The 22,526-nt window shown below is 54.3% G+C and overlaps 1 protein-coding gene across 1 annotated transcript; it reads right to left on the reverse strand.

The window, feature by feature from the left end:
- Nucleotides 1–7,290: 7,290 nt before the first annotated feature.
- ETV5 (ETS variant transcription factor 5) lies at nt 7,291–20,983 on the reverse strand. Its single transcript, XM_062611146.1, has 13 exons — nt 20,851–20,983; nt 20,227–20,365; nt 20,023–20,110; nt 19,826–19,873; nt 19,662–19,712; nt 14,088–14,217; nt 13,700–13,951; nt 11,751–12,013; nt 10,945–11,004; nt 10,402–10,470; nt 9,903–10,072; nt 9,201–9,302; nt 7,291–9,083 (listed from the first exon to the last, which is right to left on the reverse strand). The coding sequence occupies exons 2-13, from the start codon at nt 20,269–20,271 to the stop codon at nt 8,862–8,864; spliced, it is 1,500 nt and encodes a 499-aa protein (XP_062467130.1). The 5' UTR covers nt 20,272–20,365; nt 20,851–20,983; the 3' UTR covers nt 7,291–8,861.
- Between the last annotated feature and the right edge of the window lie 1,543 nt (nt 20,984–22,526).

Here is a 22,526-nt window from a genome sequence, read left to right on the forward strand (position 1 = left end):
AGCTTCACTTCTCAGCTCCCTTCCAGCACCTCTGGTGCTTGTCCTGTACTGCTTTTCATCATATAACACCTCAGGCTTCAAATTATGCTCACTTTGCTGAGCCTGTCCATTTATGCCTCTTCCATTATAAAGGTATAAATTCATTTTTAGATGCTCAGATATGTGGACATGCTTTTAGGCTAGGAAGCCTTCACTGCCTGCAGGTGTGCAGCCTAGGACATGCTTCAACAGTGCTGAAAAACAGCAGTTTCAGAGAAAAATGAAATTAGCAGGCCAGATCTTGTCAAATCCTCTTAGCTGGTGGATGAAATCGGTTTACTTTATTCCTTTAAAAAAAATAAGTGAAGCCAATGAATCTCACTGGAGTCATAGTTGCTCTGATCCAAAAGCTGTTGCCAAAACACCTCTGGACTTACAAGAAGTTGAGCATGGGCTGCCCCACATGAGAGATACGCACTTCTTCCAGGTACTGGGAGACCTTCATTGCAGGAAAGATCTGAGAGCCAGGTGTCCAGCAACCGGGCCGGGGGCTCTATCACAGGGTTTGGCTGAAGAGTCTCCGCAGAGGAGAGAAAAGAATGAAGAAAGAAGATTCAAGGATCTGTGCTCTGCAGCTTACTGTGAGCTGCCTACAGCTGGGTGGAGATGAACAACAGGCACCTGAGCAATGCTTTTCTGGGGCTATGTCAGCTCCAGACTACAAAAGGAACTAAGAGCAGTCATGGAAAATAGGTCTAGCTTCACATGTGCTCTTGGTCTCTCACTGGATGCATGAGAGAGGCTTCCTAAAGACTTGTGTTTGACTCTTGTTTCTGGCACTTATTTAAGAAGAATATCAAAACCTCATATTCTGGGAAGAAGTCTAAAACCTCAAGGTAAGGAAGTATATTCCAAATTGCAGTAAGATACCTAATATTGTGTGCTGGCTTGTCTCAAGCCCCAAGAATACACTGTTCCCACAGACTTTGCAGACATAGGATATGAGATACTATCTTGGCAGAAAAAGGAAGTCAGGCTGCATGTGGTGCACAAATCTGGTGACCTTCATAGGTTCAAAAGGCTGGCTGTGATTTTTCTAATGACTCCCAACAGCTTGCGTGGACACAGCACTGGATGTGGAGTTGTTATTGCTGCTCCTCTCTTTCACAGCCTCTCTTCTCCCCTGGTGCCACTAGGGAGGGGGTGATGGATGGAAAAGCCAACAGTGATTTTGGCTGAATGGTTTTATGACTAAAAGAACAAAATGTCTATTTTGCAGGAGTTCTGGACACAGCAGTAGCTCCCAAGCAAGCTGCTAGCCTGATACAAAACATGGCATCACCAAAATTTTACCACACCTATAAGCACTGAGGACCACTGCACTCATCAGCCCAACAGTTTCATGTTCAGTAGCTTGCAAAGGCTTTGTCAGCAAACACAACAGGACACATGGATCTCCTTAGCAGACCTCCTGATGAACACTCTCCATGCTCCAAGCCGTAAAGACATGCAAGAGCTCCTGGTTGCACACTCAATTGAAGAAACGTAATCAGAGACAGCTTATGGACATGCAGGGCCTTCAACCAAAAATGGGGTGAAAAGGGCCTGTCATCTGAAGAGGTGGGAATAATGCAGGAGTTATTTTGTCCAGGCTGTGGGTGGAAGCTGGGTGACATCCGGGGTGCAAGCAGGTTGAAGCCAAACGGAGCAACAAGCTGTTCTCTTGTGTCATTCCATTTAGAGAGGCAACCAGGCTGCGCCTGGCAGAGTGACAAGGCTCCCTCTTTAATGACTCATTGCAGAACAGCTTTGGTAAGCAGGAATTTTGCACTTTGCTGTGATTTCAGAGGGTGTGAGCTGAAAAATGAGATTAAAAGAATAATCAGAAGAATCAATTGAGCCCGACTGAGAACGGAGGCCACATGGCTATGGGCACAGCCTTATGTTGCATGCCAGGAGAGGGACACACGGAGGCCCATGTGCCACGGGGTGGACAACACACACAGAAATGGAAGTGCCTGCAGCAAAAACCAGGTTGGCTCAGTAAGGTGTTGGCAAAGGATTGCAGTGTGGCTGTACGGATGTTTTCCTCCAGCTCACCTGCTCCCTGACTCATCCTGGTGATCTCATTCATTAAAACCTGCAGGGTGCTGCCAGTCTGGCTGTGCGGAAAGGCAGGGCTGCCGCTGCGCTGCACGGGGGGATGCTGACCTAAAAATGTGATGCTGTGACTGAAAACGTGCAGTACATGTTTCACGGTGCTCAGCTATGACTGAGCTAGGAGGGAACCTGTGTTTGAGGTGCCAAGGTGAAGTAGAAGCTGTCCCTCTCTCAGCCTTCCCTTTCAGGGACAGCAAGCTCAGCAAGGGAAAGGCAGCTGGTGTTCTGGGAAGCGCTGGTAATCACGTTTCATTATCCTTAAGTGCTCTGAGTGAAGACACAAGAGCTCCAGAGCAGGATCTCATGAGCTTTCAGCATCTCTGCAACACTGTGAAGTGCACACACTACATGTCGTTGCCTGTGCTTACCTTCCACATCTATTGGGAAGATCCACACCATCGCCACCTTATTATCTGGTGTTGTCAAAAGCATTCATACAGTGATCAGCAATATCTAAAGAATTTAAAACTGCCATGGAATGCCCTGCTACTCCACTTCATTTACAAAGAAAAAACATTTTCTGTCTAGTTCCAGCTTGAAACCATATGATTTTGAAGCCCAGAAGAGTCCTGCTAGCCTGCCCATTGGGTTTTTGTTTTTTGCTTGCTCCCTCCTGCATTACTTTTCGTTCTCAGCTTTCTTTGAGCAGCTCAGGAGATGAAGAGGAGATTCAGAAAGGGTAGGTGAGGCTGCAGCCTGGGCTGCTGCTGCCCTCTCCTGGGTCCGAGACAGCCAAGAAGCCAAGGTATGATTTTCAAACGGAGATTCCTGAAGCCTGGTGCAGGTCAGCCTTAACAAGTCCTCTTGCAACCTCGCAGGGGAACGTGTGGGGCAGCAGGTAGGGAAGGGCCCTCAGAGGCTGCTAGGCCCAGGGATGCTGCCCAGGCTGGTACTAGGGTTGGCCTGGCTGCACCATTTGAAGACCTTTTTTCACTGGATCTCGTCATGATTCCTAGCAAAGTGGATGGCAGGAAGACAGCTTGGATCAGCTTGGCTAGCTCTTGCAAGGGTAGCAGCTATGCCAGCCCACTATTGTGGGAGATCATGGCTTCTAACCTCAGTTGCTACCTGTTTTCTTCAAGATGGTTTTATTTATCTTCAACTAAAAAGCCTCCAAAATCATAGAATCAGAATTTGTGTTGGAAGGGACCTTAAAGCTCCTCCAGTTCCAACCCCCTGCCATGGGCAGGGACACCTTCCACTAGACCAGGTTGCTCCAAGCCCTGTCCAACCTGGCCTTGAACACTGCCAGGGATGGGGCAGCCACAGCTTCTCTGGGCAACCTGTGCCAGGGCCTCAGCACCCTCACAGGAAAGAATTTCTTCCTCATATCTAATCTAAATCTCCCCTCTGTCAGCCCAAAGCCATTCCCCCTTGTCCTGTCACTGCAGGCCCTTGTAAAAAGTCCCTCTCCAGATTTCCTGTTGGCCCCTTTAGGCACTGGAAGCTGCTCTAAGCTCTCCCTGGAGCCTTCTCCACGCTGAACAAGCCCAGCTCTCTCAGCCTGTCTCCATAGCAGAGCTGCTCCAGCTCTCAGAGCATCTTTGTGGCCTCCTCCAGACTCACTTGAGGAGCTCCATGTCCCTCTTGTGTTGGGGGCCCAGAGCTGGGCACAGGAGTGTGTGTGTGGGGGGGGTGTCTCAAAATAGCAGAGCAGAGGGAGAGAATCCCCTCCCTCGACTTGCTGGCCATGCTCCTTTTGACACAGCCCAGCTAAGGCAGATTATATGTACACCAGATAAGTGCCAAGCTCCCTCCTCTGGTCCCTTGCCCTGATTTCACTGCCTGCTGCAATAAAACCTTCTACTTGCACCTTTTGCTCTGGCTTGCTCACGCTGCAGGTCTCCCCGACACTGAACCCCATCCTAGCCCAAATGGAGGAAGGACCTCAGCCCAGCTTGATGGAAAGCTTCTTGGTGATTGCCTCTCCAAAAACAGGCTGAGGGATGACAGATCCTCCCCCATGGCACTGAGAACATTTGATGCAGCAATTGGCTAATGGTTTCAGAAGCCTTTAGCTGCTTATTATGGTATGAATGCCTTATGAGTGGCTGGAAGTTCAGCTCTAGAGGACTCAAACACCCCAAGGTGTTTGTGCAGGCCCTGCTTTCATTTCAGTGGAAGCACTGGAGAAGGTGGTTTCAGTGGTCTCCCTCTACCTACAGCCTGCCCAGGACTGGGAGACTTTGAATTGGTGATCTGGACTCATATCTCCCATGAAAGTCAGCCTGCTTGTAGCCTAAAGCAGAATAAAGCCCCAGGACAAAGGCTGGAGTGGAAGTCCTCCCTCCCATGCAAGTGCTTCACCCTGCAGGTATAAACACCATCACATTTTGGATTACAAATCTTTATAGCTCTGCTACCATGCGGTGTTACAGGGCCACAAAACACCATGGTGGCCAGCAGCAGAAGGTAGTTATCCACGAGGTGGTGCCAAACTGATGTGAAGGGAGCCCATGGATGATGTACAGTGCCAGGGGGGTGGATGGTCCGCACCTTTTGATTACTCACCAGCCCAAATATTTCCTCTTTTTTTTTCCCTGGTGCTCACCCGTATTGAAGTTGGCTTCCCACATGCAGCCACTCGTGTTGCTGCAGGTATTTGAAAGACCAATTAACCCACTTACTTACTGAAAAATGTCGTGTTTGAAGAGCTAGGAAATAGAGGAGTTGCTATGATGGAAAGTACTTCCCTGGTCAGCGCACCCAGCAGTCACACATACAACAAACTCCAAGGCCAGGTTGAACAAAGTCTTGGGTGACATGGTTTAGTGTGAGGTGTCCCTGCCCATGGCAGGGGGTTGGAACTGGATGTTCTTAAGGTCCTTTCCAACCCAAACCATTCTGTGATTCTACGAGGCTGCTATGAGGGTCAAAGGGACATTGGCCAGGCAAGAGCTGCATCCCTCTTCTCATGCAGAGCCACCACTGACCATGCAGCATCCCTGGTCTCACTCCAGGCTTGCTGGTCCTGCCAGCTGCTGTAAGAGCAAGCCACGTGGTAATACTTCCCACAAATGCTCTTCCAGTCAGGGATGTAAGGCTCCATCATGGGCTATTAAGTATGAAGTCCCCAAGCCACAAATCCTGTCCCAAATGGAAATTCTAGGCTATTTATACACTCCTGTATAAGAGCTGCTGCAGACCTTTGGCTAGCTCTATTGCTTTTTGAATGTTTTCCAGTCTAGCTATATTCTTCTGAGACAGGGAAAGCAGAAATGCACTCAGTGAATAATGGATGAGTAGAGGCCCATAATGATGTTCTCCCTTTTATGGGCTCCTCTTTTCCAAATGATTAACACATGCCTCTCATTTGAACAGCTTTTGGACTATCTGGTAAAACCAAGCTCTCTTCTGGAGACAGGATAGTTTGGTGCACATTATAAGAGTGTAAAGAGAAGAAAATAGGGAAAACACATTTCTCCCCATGCTATCATTCTGTTATCTGCTCATGCAGTATCACAGACTTTTGCTCACCCTGAATCACTGATGGACTTGTTACCACACGACCTGAGTAGGTGGTGCAAGCTGTGATCTGGAGGGTTGGAGAGGCCAATGCCAGCATTAGGGTTTTGCCCAGCCTCTGAGCTGCCTGACAGCTCTTGCCCTCATCCCTGTGAATTTACAGGCAGAACATTGAGCAGATGTGGCTTGCCCCTTGCCCACAGATGGAAATGAGTGGGACTGTACACCCTAGGCAGCTCCATCCCCTCTGCAGAGAACGAAAACCTGTTGTGTGCAGTAGAGGGAGTTGTAACGTGCAGTAGGCTCAAAGCAGGAGCAAATTCTTGACACCTTGACTACTTAAAAGCCAGTGTTCTCCTTTTGTTCTGCACATGACAGGCTGGAACAGAAAAACACCTCTTTTCCTATACTGAACCTTTGGCAAGAGCAGCACATAGGATGTTCTTGGACATCCCCCCCCCCCCCCAAGCCCTGCCTGCAGCAAGATTTGCAGTGATGGCTGGGTTTTGGCATGAGAAGCTGCTTGATGAAGGCTTTGAAAGCCTTTTCCTTACGTGCCCATCCCCAGCAGCCATAACTGGTCCCACACACTTCACCACCAGGTTGAGGTCCCACTGCCCTGGGACAAAACACTGAGACTTGGTGCCAGGAAGTTCCTTAGGGAGCATGAGATGCCCTCAGGGGCTGAGCAGCTGATTTAACTCCTTGGAAGGCTTCACACCAGGTGAATTTGTTTTGCAGGTTGTTGAGGACACGGCCTTGCCCCTGCCTGGGCTAGGAGACAGCCACGTTTCTCTGCTCAGCCTAATACTTCAGGCATGATGGTAGAAGAAGAGCAGCTCAAGAACCTATTAGCAACATGGCTGGCAGCCAGGTGCAGATTGAAGCACGGTGCAGGATGGAAAGAGCATCATCACATTAGGACCTTCCATCTCTTCACTGCCATTTCTAAGGATGGCGTTTGGCAGCCTGCAATAGAAGAGCTGTCCCTAGCAGCACTGCCCCACCAGCCTTCATGGGGATGGAGGCCAACGGACACCCCAACTCAGTCTACTCTGACCAACACAGAGACCAACAGGACAGGGCAGTTAGAGGATGTTTGAGCTTTTCCCCAACCCATCAGAGGAAACACAGACCCTTCAGCTCAGACAAGTCCTCTTGGAGCAGCCCTTGTCCTCCATGCACCTCCTTCAGCCCTTTACAGATCCTGCTGCTCCGTGGGTGTTTTTCCCAGACTTAGAAATGGGGTCAGTAAGTGCTGGGGAACCATTGCTAGGAGTGCTTGAAGAGGCTTTCCTTTCTAGGTGCCAACACTGAAAGGTTCCCACCAGCTTTAGCCCTGCATGACGGCAGGGAGCTTGGGTTTCCAGAGGAAGAGCAAAGGTGTCAGAGGCAGCTGGATCCATTAGCTGAGAACCCCTTGAGAAGAGTCGCTATTTAACTGCACCTCCCAAGAAGATGCACCCATTTCAAACAGATCCTCTCACTGGATGTGGCTTTTGAAATCCGTGGCAGCATCCAGACCAAGACACAACAGCCCCAGGACTGGGTGGAGGGCAGCCCTGTCCTGGTGACCTGATCCCTGCTCCTAGGAAGGACACGTGGCCCCATATACCCCATGCAGAGAATCCCTCCCAGCCCAGGCAGCATCCCACAGTGCAAAACAGGGGCCCAGGCAGCCGGGGAGGAACAGAAAGCAAGATCCTTTATTGTACACAGTACAGAATGTAATGCAGCTTTGCAGGAGATACATAGCCCTGCTCGAGTAAAGGTTATTTCAAATCAGTCCTCAGATTAACTCCTTCTGCACCACAGATCTGCCACACTGAGCAAATGGTTAAAACTTTGCCCCAAGGTGGGGTTCCTGCAACCGACTACTCCCCAGGGGTACAGGCCACTGCAACCACGATGGGGAGAGCAACTGAGTCTACCCAGAGTTAATCTTCATACTTCCCCCAAAAGAATGAATCAGTCAAAAAAAAACCAAAACCAACCCAAAAAATCCAACCAAAGCTAACTAAGGAAGAGAAAAAAATTCCTATACAGCATTTACAACAAAAACATGTAGCCAGTGGAGGGGACAGGCAGGTATGGATACAAGTGGTGGAGTGTTAGGAGGCACAGCAGGGAGGGGGGAGCTGGAGGGATGCGGGGTACCCAGGAAGGGGATAGGGGACCCCACCGTCCCCACCTACCACAGGCTTACAACCCAGCTCCGAGGCCATGCTGAGCAGGGAGGGGAGTGCAGCTGAGCAGGCACTAGGGTTCAGCCCCAGTTCCTTTGGGAAAGAGGACTCAAGTGGTGAAATGGAGTGGACCAGATACTTCAGCAGCTATCCCGGGGAGCTGCAGGCACAGCACCGGGAAAGCCAGGGGTGCATCCCCATGGGCTCTGGGAACAGCAGCCGGGCTGCAAAAAAATAGCTTTGCCTTAAAATACAAAAAAAGAAAAAAAAAAAATCTATAAAAATCAGTTTAGAAACCTTTGAAACCTTTTTTTTTTCTTCCTAAAACATTAAAAAAAAAAAAAAGAAGAAAAAGAAATGAGGGAGATAGGGTCAGGACCTCCTCCCCTGAAACACAACCCATGGCCCACAGCCACAGCACTGGGGAAGAGGAACATGGGACACAGAGGGGACCCAGGGGTTAGGTGGGAAAGCAGGAGGGCCTGGGGCAGGAAACCATTGTATCAGGTTATACCGTAAGGGTGGGTTTGGGAAGAAGGCAGAAGGCTCCTCAGGGTTGGGGTAGGATGCTGCGCACATCAGCCCTGGGGTGGTGGCCCTCGAGGCCCCCCCTGCATCCCTCCTCTGTGCAAATCAAAGCCCTTTCCACCACACAAGGCAGCTACGCGGATTGTGCTCGATGCAAAGCAGATTGTCGTGACAATTGGCGAGGCGGCCACGGCGGCTCAGCCCAGTCCCGGGGCACTGCTGGAGCCATCAGGCCTCACGGTGCTGGCGAGGAACAGGGCCTGGGTCAGAGACCTGCATCTTTACCTCCCATCGCCCCAAAGCATCGCGCAGATGTTGGGCAGGAGGTGCCAGCCAGAGGCAGTCCTATGCACTAGCCCTTGGACAGGAAGGGTGGGAATTCAGCAGTGACACACACAGGGCGTTTTAGATTCCTCCAATTTGTGTGTGCATGCAGTTTGGTGGGTTTGTTTTTCCTTATGAACAGCAAAAAGTATTCTTTAGAAAACCGTATTTGCCCCAAGTGGATGCGCTAGTGCTCGTGGCTCTGCCAGCCTGGCTGAGTCAGTAAGCGAAGCCCTCCGCATAGGGAAGGCTGCTGCAGGGATCCATCTCCAGGAGGTATGCCGGGCTGTCCTCAAAGTGCGTCAGCGGCACCGTCTCCTCCTCGGGCACCGGGCAGTCGGGCTCTGTCTTCAGGAAGGGGCGCTGGTTATCAGGGTAGGCCATGGAAAACAGGGCATCGGGGTCACAAACAAACTTATAGACGTACCGCTCACCGGCCACCTGCAAGGAGAGGAGGGCATGAGAAGGGCCCTGCACCTTCCCACAGGGAATGACAAGCATGGCATAACCAACACTAGACCTGGTCCCCCTCCCCATCGTGGTGGCAGGGTCTCTTACCTTCTGCATGATACCCTTCTCGTAGTAGTAGCGCAGCGAGCGGCTGAGCTTGTCATAGTTCATGGCTGGCCGGTTCTTCTGGATGCCCCAACGCCGGGCTACCTGCAAGGACAGAGAGGTGGTAACTGTGAAGGCTGCAGCTGGGGTTTGGACCTGGATCCTCAAAGGAAATCTCAGCTGAAATGCAGGGTAGGGGTTTGTTCCTAGGGGCTGGAGCAGCCAGGGGTGAAAGGGTCACCCAGGTCCTGGAGCAGTTCCCTGCCTGCTGCAGTAAGTGCTCCAGTTCCAAGCACCACAAAGCATCCACTGCCAAACCAGGGGCTGAATCAAAAGACATTTGATTAGGGAAGTCTGCCAAAAAAGATGCTTCAAAAAAAAAACACCCAACCTCCCACAATTTCCATGCACAGCATTAAGAGATATTATGGGTAATTACCCACAATGCGCAGCTCAGCACCACAGCTGCTTTTGATCACTCCCCAGTTTCTTCCTGTATCACCCTTCGCAGAGCTGCATAGCTCCAGCACAGCACCAAGGATCCAGGGCAAAGGATCCAGGAGATGTTTGGGAGGGAGGGAGCCTTGCTTCAAGTGTAAGTGTGAACTGCTGTGCTGCATGGGAAGGATCTGCCCCCCACCTCCTGCTCCCCTGGCTGCATCCCTGGCTCTGACATGCCTGCTTCTGGGGCAGGATCCCACGTACCTCCTCAGGCTCGATCAGCTTGAACTCCATGCCCCGACCAGTCCAGGCGATGAAGTGGGCATTGGCAGGGTCATCCAGGAGGGTGACCAGGAACTGCCAGAGCTGCAGAGACCCACGGCGCTGGTAAGGAGGGCCCTCACGGTACAGGGTGGGCTCCTGCTTCACTTTACCTGCATGTAGCCAAGACACAGCTGATAACTGAGCTCACTCCTGTGCCGGGACCCTCTGTACAGGGTCAGGCTACAGAGCTGGACAGGGGAGAGGTGCTGGCGGTGGTGCTGCAGGCAGGTGAGGTGCAGGGTGGGTGGCAGGGACAGGGTACAGCACTGATGGCCATGATGCCCAGCCACTGTGCAGGATGACGCTCAGCAGCTGTCAAGAGCATGGCTCCAGCACAGCTTGGCTTTAAAAGCTGGCCACTACAGAGCCCAGGCCCAAATCTGCCACCATGAGCCCTGGTCACCCTACAGCCTTCCCTCCTCTGGGGCTGAGTTCTTACCCTCCAGCCTCTCCGGTACCACACATGTGTCATCAAAATACAATCGCGTGTCTTTTTCATATGAAAATCCTATGGGGAAGAGAACCTCAGTGAGCAAAGGGTCCCTTCACCATCCCAGCTGGACCCCCCCAAAAAAACCTGCCTTGACTTAATCCAGGAACAAGACCCCAGTTCCCCAGTGCTGGAAGCAGACACATCCCCCAGTTATATCAATAGCATCACACCAGCTTGACAGCTGAGTGCCATGCAGCTCTGTCCCACCCACCCCAGGGAGTTGGGGAAACAAGAACCCTCTTAGCAGCTATGCTGGGTGCATTACCCCAGATTATATGGCACTGCTGTGCCCTCGCATCATGCTCGCAGGGGTCAGTGGCAGCACAGCACAAGCCCTATTTTTAGTGGTGGTGCCTGTGCTGCTCGCATGCAGACACTTGCAGGTACGACAGGGCTCTCATGCATGCTTTGAGGGATGCCTGGCAGCTCTGCCTGCCCCAAGGGAGGGATGGGACACGCCAGGGATGCCAACAAGAGAGGTACACTCACCATCATGGCTGCTGGGGAAGACACCTCCCCGCAGGTATGAGGACTGGCAGTTAGGCACTTCTGCAAGGAACACGAAGGTGGTGCTAAGGACCTGGGTCCCATGGGGTCCTCCAAGCATACTTTCCCCCTCCGTTCCCCAAGCACATCCTCTGGCCAAGCCTGGGCATCTTCCCCCCAACCCCTCCACCAGCATTCCCAGGGACACAGCACCACCCCCAGCCCTCACCCCCAGTTGTGGGGGGAAACCCAGTGTGATTGTGGGGGGAGCATACTGGAATGAGCACTGGGAGCAAGGTTTAAGTCAGCCTGCGGTTTTCACCATGTTACTCTGGCCCTGCGGGGAGGGAGGCATCTGCTCAGCCGTGCCATCCTCCATCCTGAGGTCGGGGTATTTTTAGGTCCTAAGGCGATTAGAGGATTTTTCCGTGATGCTGGTGGGGTCCAGCAGCCAGAAATCACAGCTGGCCTCAGGCCAGGGCTGCAGGGGGACCGCTGAGTGCCATGGGGCACCCAGCCTGTGGCTGTGGCACAGGCCACACTGCGTGCATCTAGTGAATTCCTGCTTTAGCCCCCCACATGGGAAAGGAAAGAGAAGGGGGATAAAAGAAAAAAAAAAGGAAAGAAAAGATATCATCTACCATGTGAAACAGCAGCCCCAGCACAACAGGAGCCCCAGGGTGATGAAACACCCACTTCTTAAGGTTCAACCCTGCACCCACAAGCCACAGATGGCAGAGGTGGCTCCACTCCCCGAATGCCGGTGGGGTAACCCATACACCCCCCAAGCACCAGCCTCTCGCACCCACCTGAGTCAATGCAGTAGTCCCGGGGCTCCTGCTTGATGCCCATGGGGGGCTGGAAGCTGTGGCTGGGGGCAGGGCCGGGCAGGCTGGGGCCACCATGCTCGTAGAGTGGGTCGTGGTACTCCTGCTTGAATCCCTGAGGGGGGCGAGGGGCGGCAGGGCCGAGGGGCTCCGACAGCTGCCGGTGGTAGACGGGGCGGCTGTCCCCTGGGACCCCGGGCTGCGGCGGGAAGGGGAGGCAGGGCTCAGACAGCTGCCTCTGGAACCTGCCGGGAGAGGACTCGGCGTTGGGGCAGGGTCGGCACTGCTGGCACAGTGCTGGCTCCTACCCCAGACCAGGACCCCAGGCTGGCCCAGTGTCCTCAGACCAGTGTGCCGCTGGGGGGTTTGAGCAGCACTGGGTCCCATCCGCAGCTCCTCATGAGCACAGCCACCATGAGGGCTCGTCCTGTGGAGACCCAGTGGAGTATTGGAGAGCCCCATTCCTCTCCAAGGCCTGGGGACAGCCCCACTGGAGGGGCAGGACAGCACATGGGCCATCACTGCAAAGCACTAGGTGATGGCAGCCTGGTGCTGCAGCCAGGATAGCTGGTAGGGGTGGGAAAAGGAAACAAAAAAGCCACCCCACAACAGTAAAATCTCTGTACAACAGTGAAATGCATGCACACCCCCCCCCCCCAGGGGGATCAGAACTGCAGGGTGCAGGGGATGCTGCACCTGGATGGGTGCTTACGCAAAGCCAAATCCACTCCGCAGCTCTAATCCGCCTGTGCGGCTGGGATTAAACCTTGGATTTGGTGGCAGGGAGCACTATTTTCAGCTCTGGGGTGCTGCCGCTGCCAGCTCAAGCCCCAGCACAGTCCCTGGATACGGGACCGACTCGAGGGGGTGCTGCCACATCCCCTCATCCTCCGGCACCTTGAAAGGAGATCTCTGATGTCCGTACCCAGCTCCTCTCCACTGGCCTTGTGCCATTTGTCTTTGTAACCAGAGCCCTCCCAGCTGCCGGGCTGGGATTACTCCATTTCCGAGTGGTGTCCGTCTGCCCTTCCTGAGTGAAACCCAAGCTCTGCGCTGGCATGGTGCTTCCCAAGGGGTTGCACCCAGCCCCCCCACATGGCTTGAAGGTCACCCACAGCCAAACCCTATTTTGCTTGGGGAGGGATGCTCATGGGTTGTGAGGATACACTGAGGGTTTCCATGGCCTTTTCAAGGCTACCACATTCCAGCCCCATGCTCATAGATGACACCTCAGCAAAGGGCATTCAGGAGCCACAAGCAAAGCTGGAGGTCAGCTGTGACCTGCACCATGCCACCTACCAACAGCATGAGCAAAGCTGAGGTGAAGGAGGGGATCAACAAAGCCTACAGGGATGCAGCATTAATGGGGGACAAAGCCACTGGAGAGGAAGTGGGGCCTCTCCCTCCACAGTCCCAAAATCACAGCAATGCAGTGTAATGCACACAGGAGCTAAGGACTGACCCTCAACCCAAGGGTGCTTAGGGGCAGGATGAGGATGCCTGCAGCTCCCAAGCCTAGCAGGGCTCAGCTCAGCAGAGCTGCAGTGGGTGGGAGAGAAGAGAGTGGGAGCCCTGACTCAGCACCACTGCCTGTTGCCAAAGGGATGGATGCAGGCAGCAGCCTCAGCCTCCCTCTCCTTTGGCAAGGGGGATGCAAAGGGTCTGCCCAGGCGTCCCCAGAGCTGGGAAGAGCAGATCCTTGTCAGCAGGGAGCTGCCTCATGGGGAGAAAGAGCCACAAGATCCCAGTGGGAAGCAGCAAGCACCAGTTTATACTGGACCACAGGCAGCAACATCTGGCCTTACAGTCTGCAACCACAACATCCCTCCTCCTTCCCCATGCTTTAAGGCCACTGATTCGTCTCATGAGAGCCAGAGCTCCCATAAACACCTGCAAGACGCCAGCGCTTGCTCGGGTGGAGAAAGCCTTACCTGTGCTCTGCGGGGTATTGGTTTTCAGACATCATCTTTGGCATGTGCATGGGCGGGTGAGGCGGCCGCGGCACGGCAAAGGTCTGCTGCCTCTGCTCCTGCAGCGCGTGCGGCGCCGGGGCTGCCCCATGGGCTGCTGCCTGCACAGCTGGGGCTGGTGGCGGCAGGGCTGATCCCTGATGCGCAGGAGACACCGGAGTGGCAGGGGGCGTTAATGGCTTGAACCCGGCAGGGGGCTTCCTGTCATAGGCACTGTGGAGGGGAGAAGGGGTCGGCACTGACAGCAGTGCTAACAAGAACACCTTTGCATGGCAGAGGGACAAGAGACAAATCGCTGCCACCGTGACCCAAGGGGTCTGTGGGCAGCAGCAGCCACCACGCTACCTACCAGCAGTTGTAGAGGCACTTGTCCCCATAGCTGGCACAGAGAGCTTGCTCATGGCTGCAGGACGACAGCTCTGAGGAAGGGCTGTGCAGTTCCCGCTTGATCTTTGCTGGAGGTGGGGCATGCAGGACCACTGCAATGAGACAGAGGAGGATCAGCCCTGAGGATAAGGACTTGGGGGTGCTGGTTGATGAGAAACTCACCGTGACCCATCAGTGTGCAATCACAGCCCAGAAACCAACCATGTCTTGGGCTGCGTCAAAAGGAGCGTGACCAGCAGGTCGAGGGAGGGGATCCCATCCCTCTGCTCTGCATCCAGCTCTGGGGCAACAACACAAGAGGGATGTGTTCAAGTGAGTGCAGAGGAGGCCACAAAGATGCTCCGAGGGCTGGAGCACCTCTGCTATACAGACAGGCTGAGAGAGCTGGGCTTGTTTAGCCTGGAGAAGGCTCCAGGGAGAGCTTAGAGCAGCTTCCAGTGCCTAAAGGGGCTGACAAGAAATCTGGAGAGGGACTTTTTACAAAGACATGTAGTGACAGGACAAGGGGAAATGGCTTTGGGCTGACAGAGGGAAGATTTAGATTAGATATGAGGAAGAAATTCTTTCCTGTGAGGGTGCTGAGGCCCTGGCACAGGTTGCCCAGAGAAGCTGTGGCTGCCCCATCCCTGGCAGTGTTCAAGGCCAGGTTGGACACGGCTTGGAGCAGTCTGGTCTAGTGGAAGGTGTCCCTGCCCATGGCAGGGGGTTGGAACTGGATGAGCTTTAAGGTCCTTTCCAACCCAAACCATTTCATGATTTTATGATACAGGCTCACCCACATGGTGGGAGGTGATGGGGAACATCACCCCGGAGAAGTATCTGCTTGGGTGCTTTTTGCTCATGAATCAGCTGCTGAATTACCCTCCTGAGAGCATTAGGCAACCAAACCATGGCAGGATAGTGCCCTAGCAGATCATGACCTGCTGGTGGACTGGGCCAGGGTGGCAGGGCCTGACTTCTGCCAGGGAAGGCAGAGCTTGCACAGTCCCACCATCCCAGGACAGCTTGTAAGCAGGACACAGTAACCTGCTCACCCTTGCAGGGGCATACCCAGCTCCCAGTAACCTGGCAAGAGAGTTGGCAAGCAGCCTAATGTAATCCACCTTCCCCCAGCCAAGATGCTCCAAGGGGTCCCACAACTGTATGAGTTCAAGTGGCAAACATCCCATTAAACCCAAATCCTCCCTAGCCCCCTCACTATATATAATTTTAAACCAAGTAATATATGCTTAACCTACTTCATTTCTAAAAGCAGGCGCTCTAGGAAAGGGAAAGCGCCTCAGAGATCTTTACCTAAATAGTGCCTGCAGCGGAGAGCCAAGACTAATCGGAAGTGGAGTATTAGCTTCATGCAAAGTCTAAACACGGCCCAGCTACAGTGGAGAGGAACGAATAGCTCCAGGACAACTGTTCACAGCTTGCCAGGTAATTAGCTGCTCCCCTAATTTGTCAAAACCTGTAAAGAGCTGCTGACTCCTCTCTCTACCCCTCCTTCCCCCCCGTCCCGCAAAGTCCTGGTACATCAAGGGTGTAAACCCCCCCCCCCCCCCAGGAGGATTTGAAACACAAAGCCCAACAAGAGCCAGCACAGCCCCCCCACCCGCTCCCAAGCTGGATTTATCCCCCCCTCCCCAGCGAGGTTTTGCCACTCTCAGCATTTCTAGCCTTAACAGGAGGCCAGCGTGGCGGCAGCAAAGCCCAGGCGCCCCGCGGGAAAGCGAAGGGGAACTGGCTTTGGAAGGGCTCCAGCTGCCTATCGCAGGCATGTCTCTTCCTAACAGGCTCCGTGTTGTTGGAGCGGGTTGTTTTTCCACCAGCCGTACAATGGGGCCTGGTTATTCATTGAAAAAAAAAAAACGGGGAAAAAAAAGGCTCTGCGCAGGCACCACCCTCCATTCATAAACAATTTGGAGCGCTCCATTCATGTGGCTGGGGAAGGGAAAAAAAAAGAAAGAAAGAAAAGAAAAATTTCCCCAGAGCTTAGCTCTGCCATTCAAGAAAAGGGAAACGAGCCTTAAGATCCTAACAGAGACCAGCTGGCCGAGCTGGACTTTGTGCAACGTTTGGATTCCTTACACAAACACCACAGGGCCGGCTGGCGCAGCTTGGCAAGGCACACTCATGGCCAGCCAGGGCAGCGATGCTGGAGAGCCTGGGAGCAGAGAGGAGCACCGAGGTCTGGGGTGCAGCTCTCGGGGGAGGAAGGAGCTGGGCTTAGGTCCCCAGTGGGAAGTGGCCAGGCAGGGAGCTGGGAAGGGGGGCAGGAGGGTTCCCAGGGAAGAAGATGCCCTGCTCCAGTGCCTCAAAGGCAAGCTGGGTGTGCAACTGCTTTTAACCTTTCCGGTCCTGCGCTGGGACTATAATTAAAAGCTAAAAGAGTATATAAAAACAGGCAGAGGGAGAAGCTTAACTATAGACAGGGCTGGAGAACGCACCTCAGGACACCCATGCCAGGACTGAGCTGTGGGAGTGCTGAGAGCACCCATGGGTGCCCAACAGCCCCTCCTTGGGCTGTTTCAGCCTCTGGGGATGGAAAGATCCCACAGAGAACAGGCAAGGGGACTAGACACACATGCCACTGCTGTGCCCTGCCAGCAAAGAAGCACAACCAGGGGGCTCAGGCATAGCCTGCAGTGCCACCCTACTGGCCACGCTGGAGATGCCCCAAACATCAACCTTCAGCCAAGAGATCTGCCACGTGAAAGGCGACATCCTAAAGTCATTTGGGACCTTGAACTGCTGGTGAAGCCCTTGGTGGGGGACAGGGAAGGTTGCTCCCCAGCCATCACCATGATGGGACCTCTAAGAGGTCCAACATGGAGGATGTTGGCTTGGCTGGTGGCACCCACTGCTCGAACCATGGGGAAAGCAATGAAAACCATTTCCAGCCTGGCCACCAGCTGGGGACCTTGGCACCCACTCAAGCCGTCACCTGGAAGCTGTGCTCAACGTCTGCCCCTCCATCCCCCAGCGTTACAGGACGCGCCCAAGGTCACGCCAGGAGAGGAGCCAGAAATAGAAGCCAGGTTCCTGCTTTCCTTTGTTTAAACAACCCTTCCTCAGAAATAAACCTCCTGCTTTCATTTTGGTGTGTAAGAAACTCCACTCCATCCCCTGCCATGGCTTTAACCACTCATTGCCCATGCATGGAGCCACATGTTCCCTGGGAGCAAGCCCTGCGAATGGCAAAGCCTCTCATGATGGCGCTTGATCTCCTCAGCTTGACCCATTGCTTCCCAATTACTTAAAGAACCGATCGAGATACAACATTGTACATTACCCCTTCTCCCCAGACTGCACCACTGGAGAATCACTGCACCTATGCTGGAGTCACTCACAATCTCCTTACCCTTCCAGGGGCATCTGCCACTGCTCTGGGTAGCTCACAAGCACCAAATACAGCCTCTCGCTGCTCAGTCCAAGGTGCCGAGAACAACGCATCCCTTATTCAGCGGAGCCCTGCTTTCCCCAGCCTTCCAGCAGGATTTCCTCCCCGGAGCAGCAACCTGCTGCCCTCCAGCATGTTATGGTACTTCGTTGCCAAACCCCAACCCTAAGCCCATGTCTGCCAGGGACCTCAGCTACACAATCAGGAACAGCAAGCTAGCAGCAGCCAAGCTGCAGGCAGCTGCCATGCCATGAGGGGTTCTTTAGCAAGGTGAGAAAGATGCTGTTTGGAGCATCCCTGAGATTCAACAGCATTCTCTACAGCAACATCTCAAACTGAGCCTGGCTTGTCCCTTTTTGCTACTGAGCAGAGGAAGCTTGGCCCTGGAAATGCCAGTGCCATGGGGCAGGTGATAAGAGCTGGCTTGCTCAGGACAAGAGAGCAGCAACTTCCTCAGGGAAAAGGCACAAGCTGCACAAGAGTCCAATGCATGCCTGAAAACATCCATAATATAGGGACTTGCCTTTCCTCAGAATCCAATGGGCATTGAACCCCATGCAACCCCCAGTCTGGAAAAGAAGCATACCCCCTTTAGCAAAAGCTGAATGCAGGGGGGAGGCTGCACCAAATTCATCCCTCTTTTTTCTTCCTACACTACACACAGTTCAAATCCACAAGGAAATGAGAAGCTGGGGCCAGAAAGCAGTAAGCTTTAAACTCTTTTCAGTGCTGGTATGGAAGAGCCAGGCTACCCGTTTCTCCTCCACTGGACTGAACCCTCCCAGCCAGCGCAGCCCAGGAAACCTTTGCTTTCTCTGTCCGGGACACCTAGGGAAGGTTATTATAGCAGGGAGTCGCATAAGGAGCTCTGCTTTCAAGTGACAAAGTCATTTCAACGCCAGGTCTGCAGAGGCTGAGCAGGTCAGAACATTTTAAGAGTCTCGACCAAATGCCCCCTTTTGTTTCTGTCTTTTCCTTCCTTTCCCTGCATCACCCAGAAAAGTTTTCTCTCCTCTCTGCGCTCTTCAGGTTACAAGGAAACAAGAGACTGCCAAAAGGCACTGGAAACGGCTCCAGCTCCAAGAGCCACCCTCCCACGCTCGCTGCGGTTTCTACCGCTCCAAGCAAGAGCTGCCAGGCTGCGCTAGGATGTCAACAGCCAGTTGCGATTCTGACTCTGGGCTCGCCTTTTATCTCAGGGGAGACAAGGGAAAAAAACGCATCTGAAACTTGGGCTGTCTGGAACAATTTAATGGCAAACTTCCCACTCAGAAGTAATCAAAGAGCAATAATTAACACGCGTTTTACTGTAGGAGAAGATACCCTGCTGCATGCTGTGACAAAGCTGGAATGAAAAAATCTGTTCGACTGCAGGCTAAATTTGATTTCCTTTAAGTTGCATAGCTCTCTGGCTCAACAGCAAAACCCAGCCACCAACACCACGCCACTCATTCCATTTGCCAGGTAACAACTCAAAACATCCCGATTCCCCCTTGCCCTCTGACCAAGCCTTCATTCCGAGGAGAACCAGTGCCCAAGAGAAGCAAAGTACCGCACACCATTAACCAGCCCCTGCCCTGGCCGCTAACCCATTTCAGCACAAACCACAGCTCAGAACCAACTCTCACTCTTACGCAATTCAAGAGGAGCTGCATTTTCACTGGCCTCCTTTTAAACATGCTGGCTTGCCAGTGATTAGTGGTGCTTAAAGCGGCTCAAGTTTCACCGCTCAGGTCCACTCTTGCCAACAGCACTGGGCCACGACTGTTAAAAAGCTCCAGAAACTGCAGAAATTGTGGCTAACCAAGGAGCCCAGCACAGGCTCGTGCTTCCACTTGAAAAGGAAAAGATGTGTTTATACGCAAATCAACATTACTATGAACAAGCAGCAAGTCTCGGAGAAGCCCAGAGATCAGTTAGAGTATTTCCATGCATTTGGCTAGTTTCCCCTATTTAAAAGGGACGGGACATTGCAAGTTTCATCTCGATGAACCCAAACCACACGTGCTTTCTCCCAAGTCTGTGATTTCACAGTTTCAGCCCCAGCAACTGCTTTCCCAAGGAAGACACTCCAAACCCAGCATGAGGCTTTGCAAAGGCACCCAAATATTCTCCCCCAGAGAATAAAACCCCAGAACAATCACTTACAGCTTTCAGACTGGAAATCTGGGACAAACTGCTCATCATCAGGGACCTGAGCTAAAAAAACAACAACAAAAACACCGGGTTTATACCGTTTTCAGTTCTCAAAAAAAAAAAAAAAATGCTTGCAGAGAGGTTTTACACAGCAGAAGGAGGAGGTGAAGACTTGCCTTCAGCTAGCCAGGCCTCTTGGAGCTGGCTGAGATCCTGGAAGAGCTCTGGAACAGAGTGAAAGACTTATGTACTCCACAGAATAATAAATAAAACTGCCATTATTCACAGGATTATTTCTAAACCAACGACTGTGAGGAGAGCAGCCTCACAGGACCGCAGCAAGGCCACAGCTGCTCAGGCCAGCCCTGCCTACCTTCTGAGTCGTGGGCTAGGTCAGTCTCCAAAAATTTCCTTTTCCTATCAGATCCCAACCGGCCTCGGCCCTCCTCTGCGCAGGACTTCTGCAACAACCAGGGTGACAACAGCCTGTGAGGGTAGCAGCCCCCAAGGACGGGGAAACGGGTGCCCCCAAGGACAGGGTGGATGGGGCAGGGGGAGATGCACGGGGCAAACTTACCCCGGGGCCCATGAAGGGAACCTGCTGGTCGTAGAAGCCATCCATGGTGCAGGGGAGGTGGGGAGTCCCCCCGGCCCGCTCAGCATCGACGCCGGCCCGGGAAGGGGGGGATCCTGCCCAGGCTCCGGCAGGTGCGCTGCTGGAGAGGGGGTTGGGAGAGGGGAGGGGGAGTGTCAGGACCAAGTCCTGGCCCCTACCGCCTCCGGGGCTGGCTCGGTGCGGGGCCGCCGCGCCTCCCCGGGGAGCCGGCCCGCTCCTGCCGTGGCGGGTCGCAGCCCCCCGGCTCGTGATGTCACCCAATTTCTATAGAAACGGGCGTGACATCACGCGCCGCGGGAGGAGGCAGGCAAGGAGGGAGGGAGGGAGGCAGGGAGGGCTCCGCACACGCCTCGCCTCCCCCCGCCCCTGCTGATGCTAGGCGCTGGAAGGGCCACGCCGCAACCGGACCCATTCCCACGCCGCCCCGCGCGCCCCATTCATAAACTCCGCCTCTCCTCCCCTCCCCCCGTGCGCGCTGGCGCCCCCACCCCCCCGCCATTCACAGCGCTCGGCCAGCGCCATTCATAAACACCTCCCCCGCCCTGGGCCGCGCTGCGCGGCGCCCCGCCGCCAGGCCCCGCGTACCCGGCCGGGGAACGGCGGGCTCGGCTCAGCCGCCGCGGGCTCGGCAGCAGCCGGGCGAGCCGGGGCCGTGAAAGGGGCCGCTCCGCGCCCGGGCACCGCGCTGCCGCTCTGCACCCGCAGCACCCGAGCCAGCGGCCTCCGCCGCGTCCCGCCCCGCCCCGCGCCGCTTGTTTACCCTCGGCGCCAGCCAATCGAGCGCCGCTGCTCTGCCGCTCGAGCCGTCTGATTGGTTGCAACGCCGCTGCGTGCCCGCCCGCGCTCAGCTCGGACGAGACCATTGAGGAAGGCTGGGTGGGCGGGGACGGCGGCAGCCAATGGGCGCGGCGGGATTTGCATTGGCTCCGCGGGGAACGTTTTTCATTCACAAAAAAAAGAAGGGGGAAAAGGCCGGCGGGTGGGGCTGCTGCCGCGCAGCATTTAAAGGGGCCGCGATCCCCTCCCGCAGGGTGCCTTGTTGTGTTAAAGGATAGCCACGGAGGGTGGATGGGTCTGGGGACCGGATCCGAACGGGGATGGAGGAAACCTGATCTCTACACGCAGTGCCCGAGAACCTGCCGCACAGCAGCTCTGCAGATGGGGTGGGCCGCAGGCCCCACATGCCATGGGGACAGTCTGCTTGCTTAAGGGTCAGTTCTGCAGCAGCAAGACGCCGTCACACGGGTTCCCCTGCGGGCCCGGGGCTAGCCCATGCTTGAGTGCTGGGTTTGGCGGCCTTTCTCCTGCAGCCACCATGGGGGCAAGGTTTGTCTTTGAGAAGAGCTCGTTGGAGGAGGCCATAAGAAAAATAGTACCCACCTGCAGGGTTTTTGTGGCTGCTGTGGCCACAGACCCGCTCAGGTGGGTTTGTGGACACAAGCCCTTACAGGACTGCAAATAGCTTAGAGGATTGGGAGTGAGTTTAGGACACAGTCATGCCGCTGAGGGCCTGGCATTGCTCTGTCAAGTGCCCCAGTAGCTTCTCAGCTTGGGAAAGGAGAGGAGTCTGCTCTCGGATCCTAGGAATTTAGGCCTTAAGAAGCCTGTTGGTACAATGTTGAAGCCATTTTGAAATCCTTGGCTTCAGGTCATAGCCTTGCCAGTGTGTTGGGAGAGCTGCCTAGCATGGTTCTGGGCTGCTGGTGGGATTTCTCTGTCAGTGTTGGGGTACTGGTGAGCTTCCAGAGTCCTCCAGAGCCACCACCATCCCCCGGGGATGATGCTGGTAAATGGCTGGTAGCTCATCTGCCATCATGTCCTGTGTTATATTTGAGAGGACACCTACCAGGATGCACTGCCCACCAGGTGCCTGCCCCCAGCACAGGGGGAAGTGCGCAGAGGGCACGGGATGTCCTTGCTGCACAGGGATCATTCCTGGGGTGCTCTGCTGGCATTCTCACTTCCCCTCTGCACACAAGCAACCCAGATTAAATCACCACTGGTAAAATTAGCAGATGACACATGGGCAGGTGGGTGACAAAACCTGGGCCGGGGAACAAGGCAGGCTGCTGAGGACATGCGGGTCATTGCAGACTGGGGCACAACCAGTGACCCGAGGCACCCACAGCCTCAGCACCCTTGGGGCTCTTGCTGCCACCTGGCAGATGAAGAAGTGATGGGAGCTGAGTGCAGTGGTGGGGCAGGCTGGTGGGAGGCCACAGATGTGCCTTGTGAGGAGCTGAAGCCCCTGGAGAGCCAGG

The sequence above is a fragment of the Pezoporus occidentalis genome, unplaced genomic scaffold (assembly GCF_034315485.1).
Source record: "Pezoporus occidentalis ecotype Australia unplaced genomic scaffold, CSIRO_AGI_Poc_V1 ctg151, whole genome shotgun sequence".
Lineage (NCBI taxonomy): Eukaryota > Metazoa > Chordata > Aves > Psittaciformes > Psittacidae > Pezoporus > Pezoporus occidentalis.

Coding starts and splice junctions, on each gene's coding strand:
- ETV5 (XM_062611146.1), bottom strand. CDS start 20,271: ATGGATGGCTTCTACGACCAGCAGGTTCCCTTCATGGGCCCCGGG. Junction 14,218..19,661: donor AGATTTCCAGTCTGAAAGCT/GTAAGTGATTGT, acceptor GTCTCATTGCAG/TGGTCCTGCATGCCCCACCT. Junction 13,952..14,087: donor AAGTGCCTCTACAACTGCTG/GTAGGTAGCGTG, acceptor TCCCCTCCACAG/TGCCTATGACAGGAAGCCCC.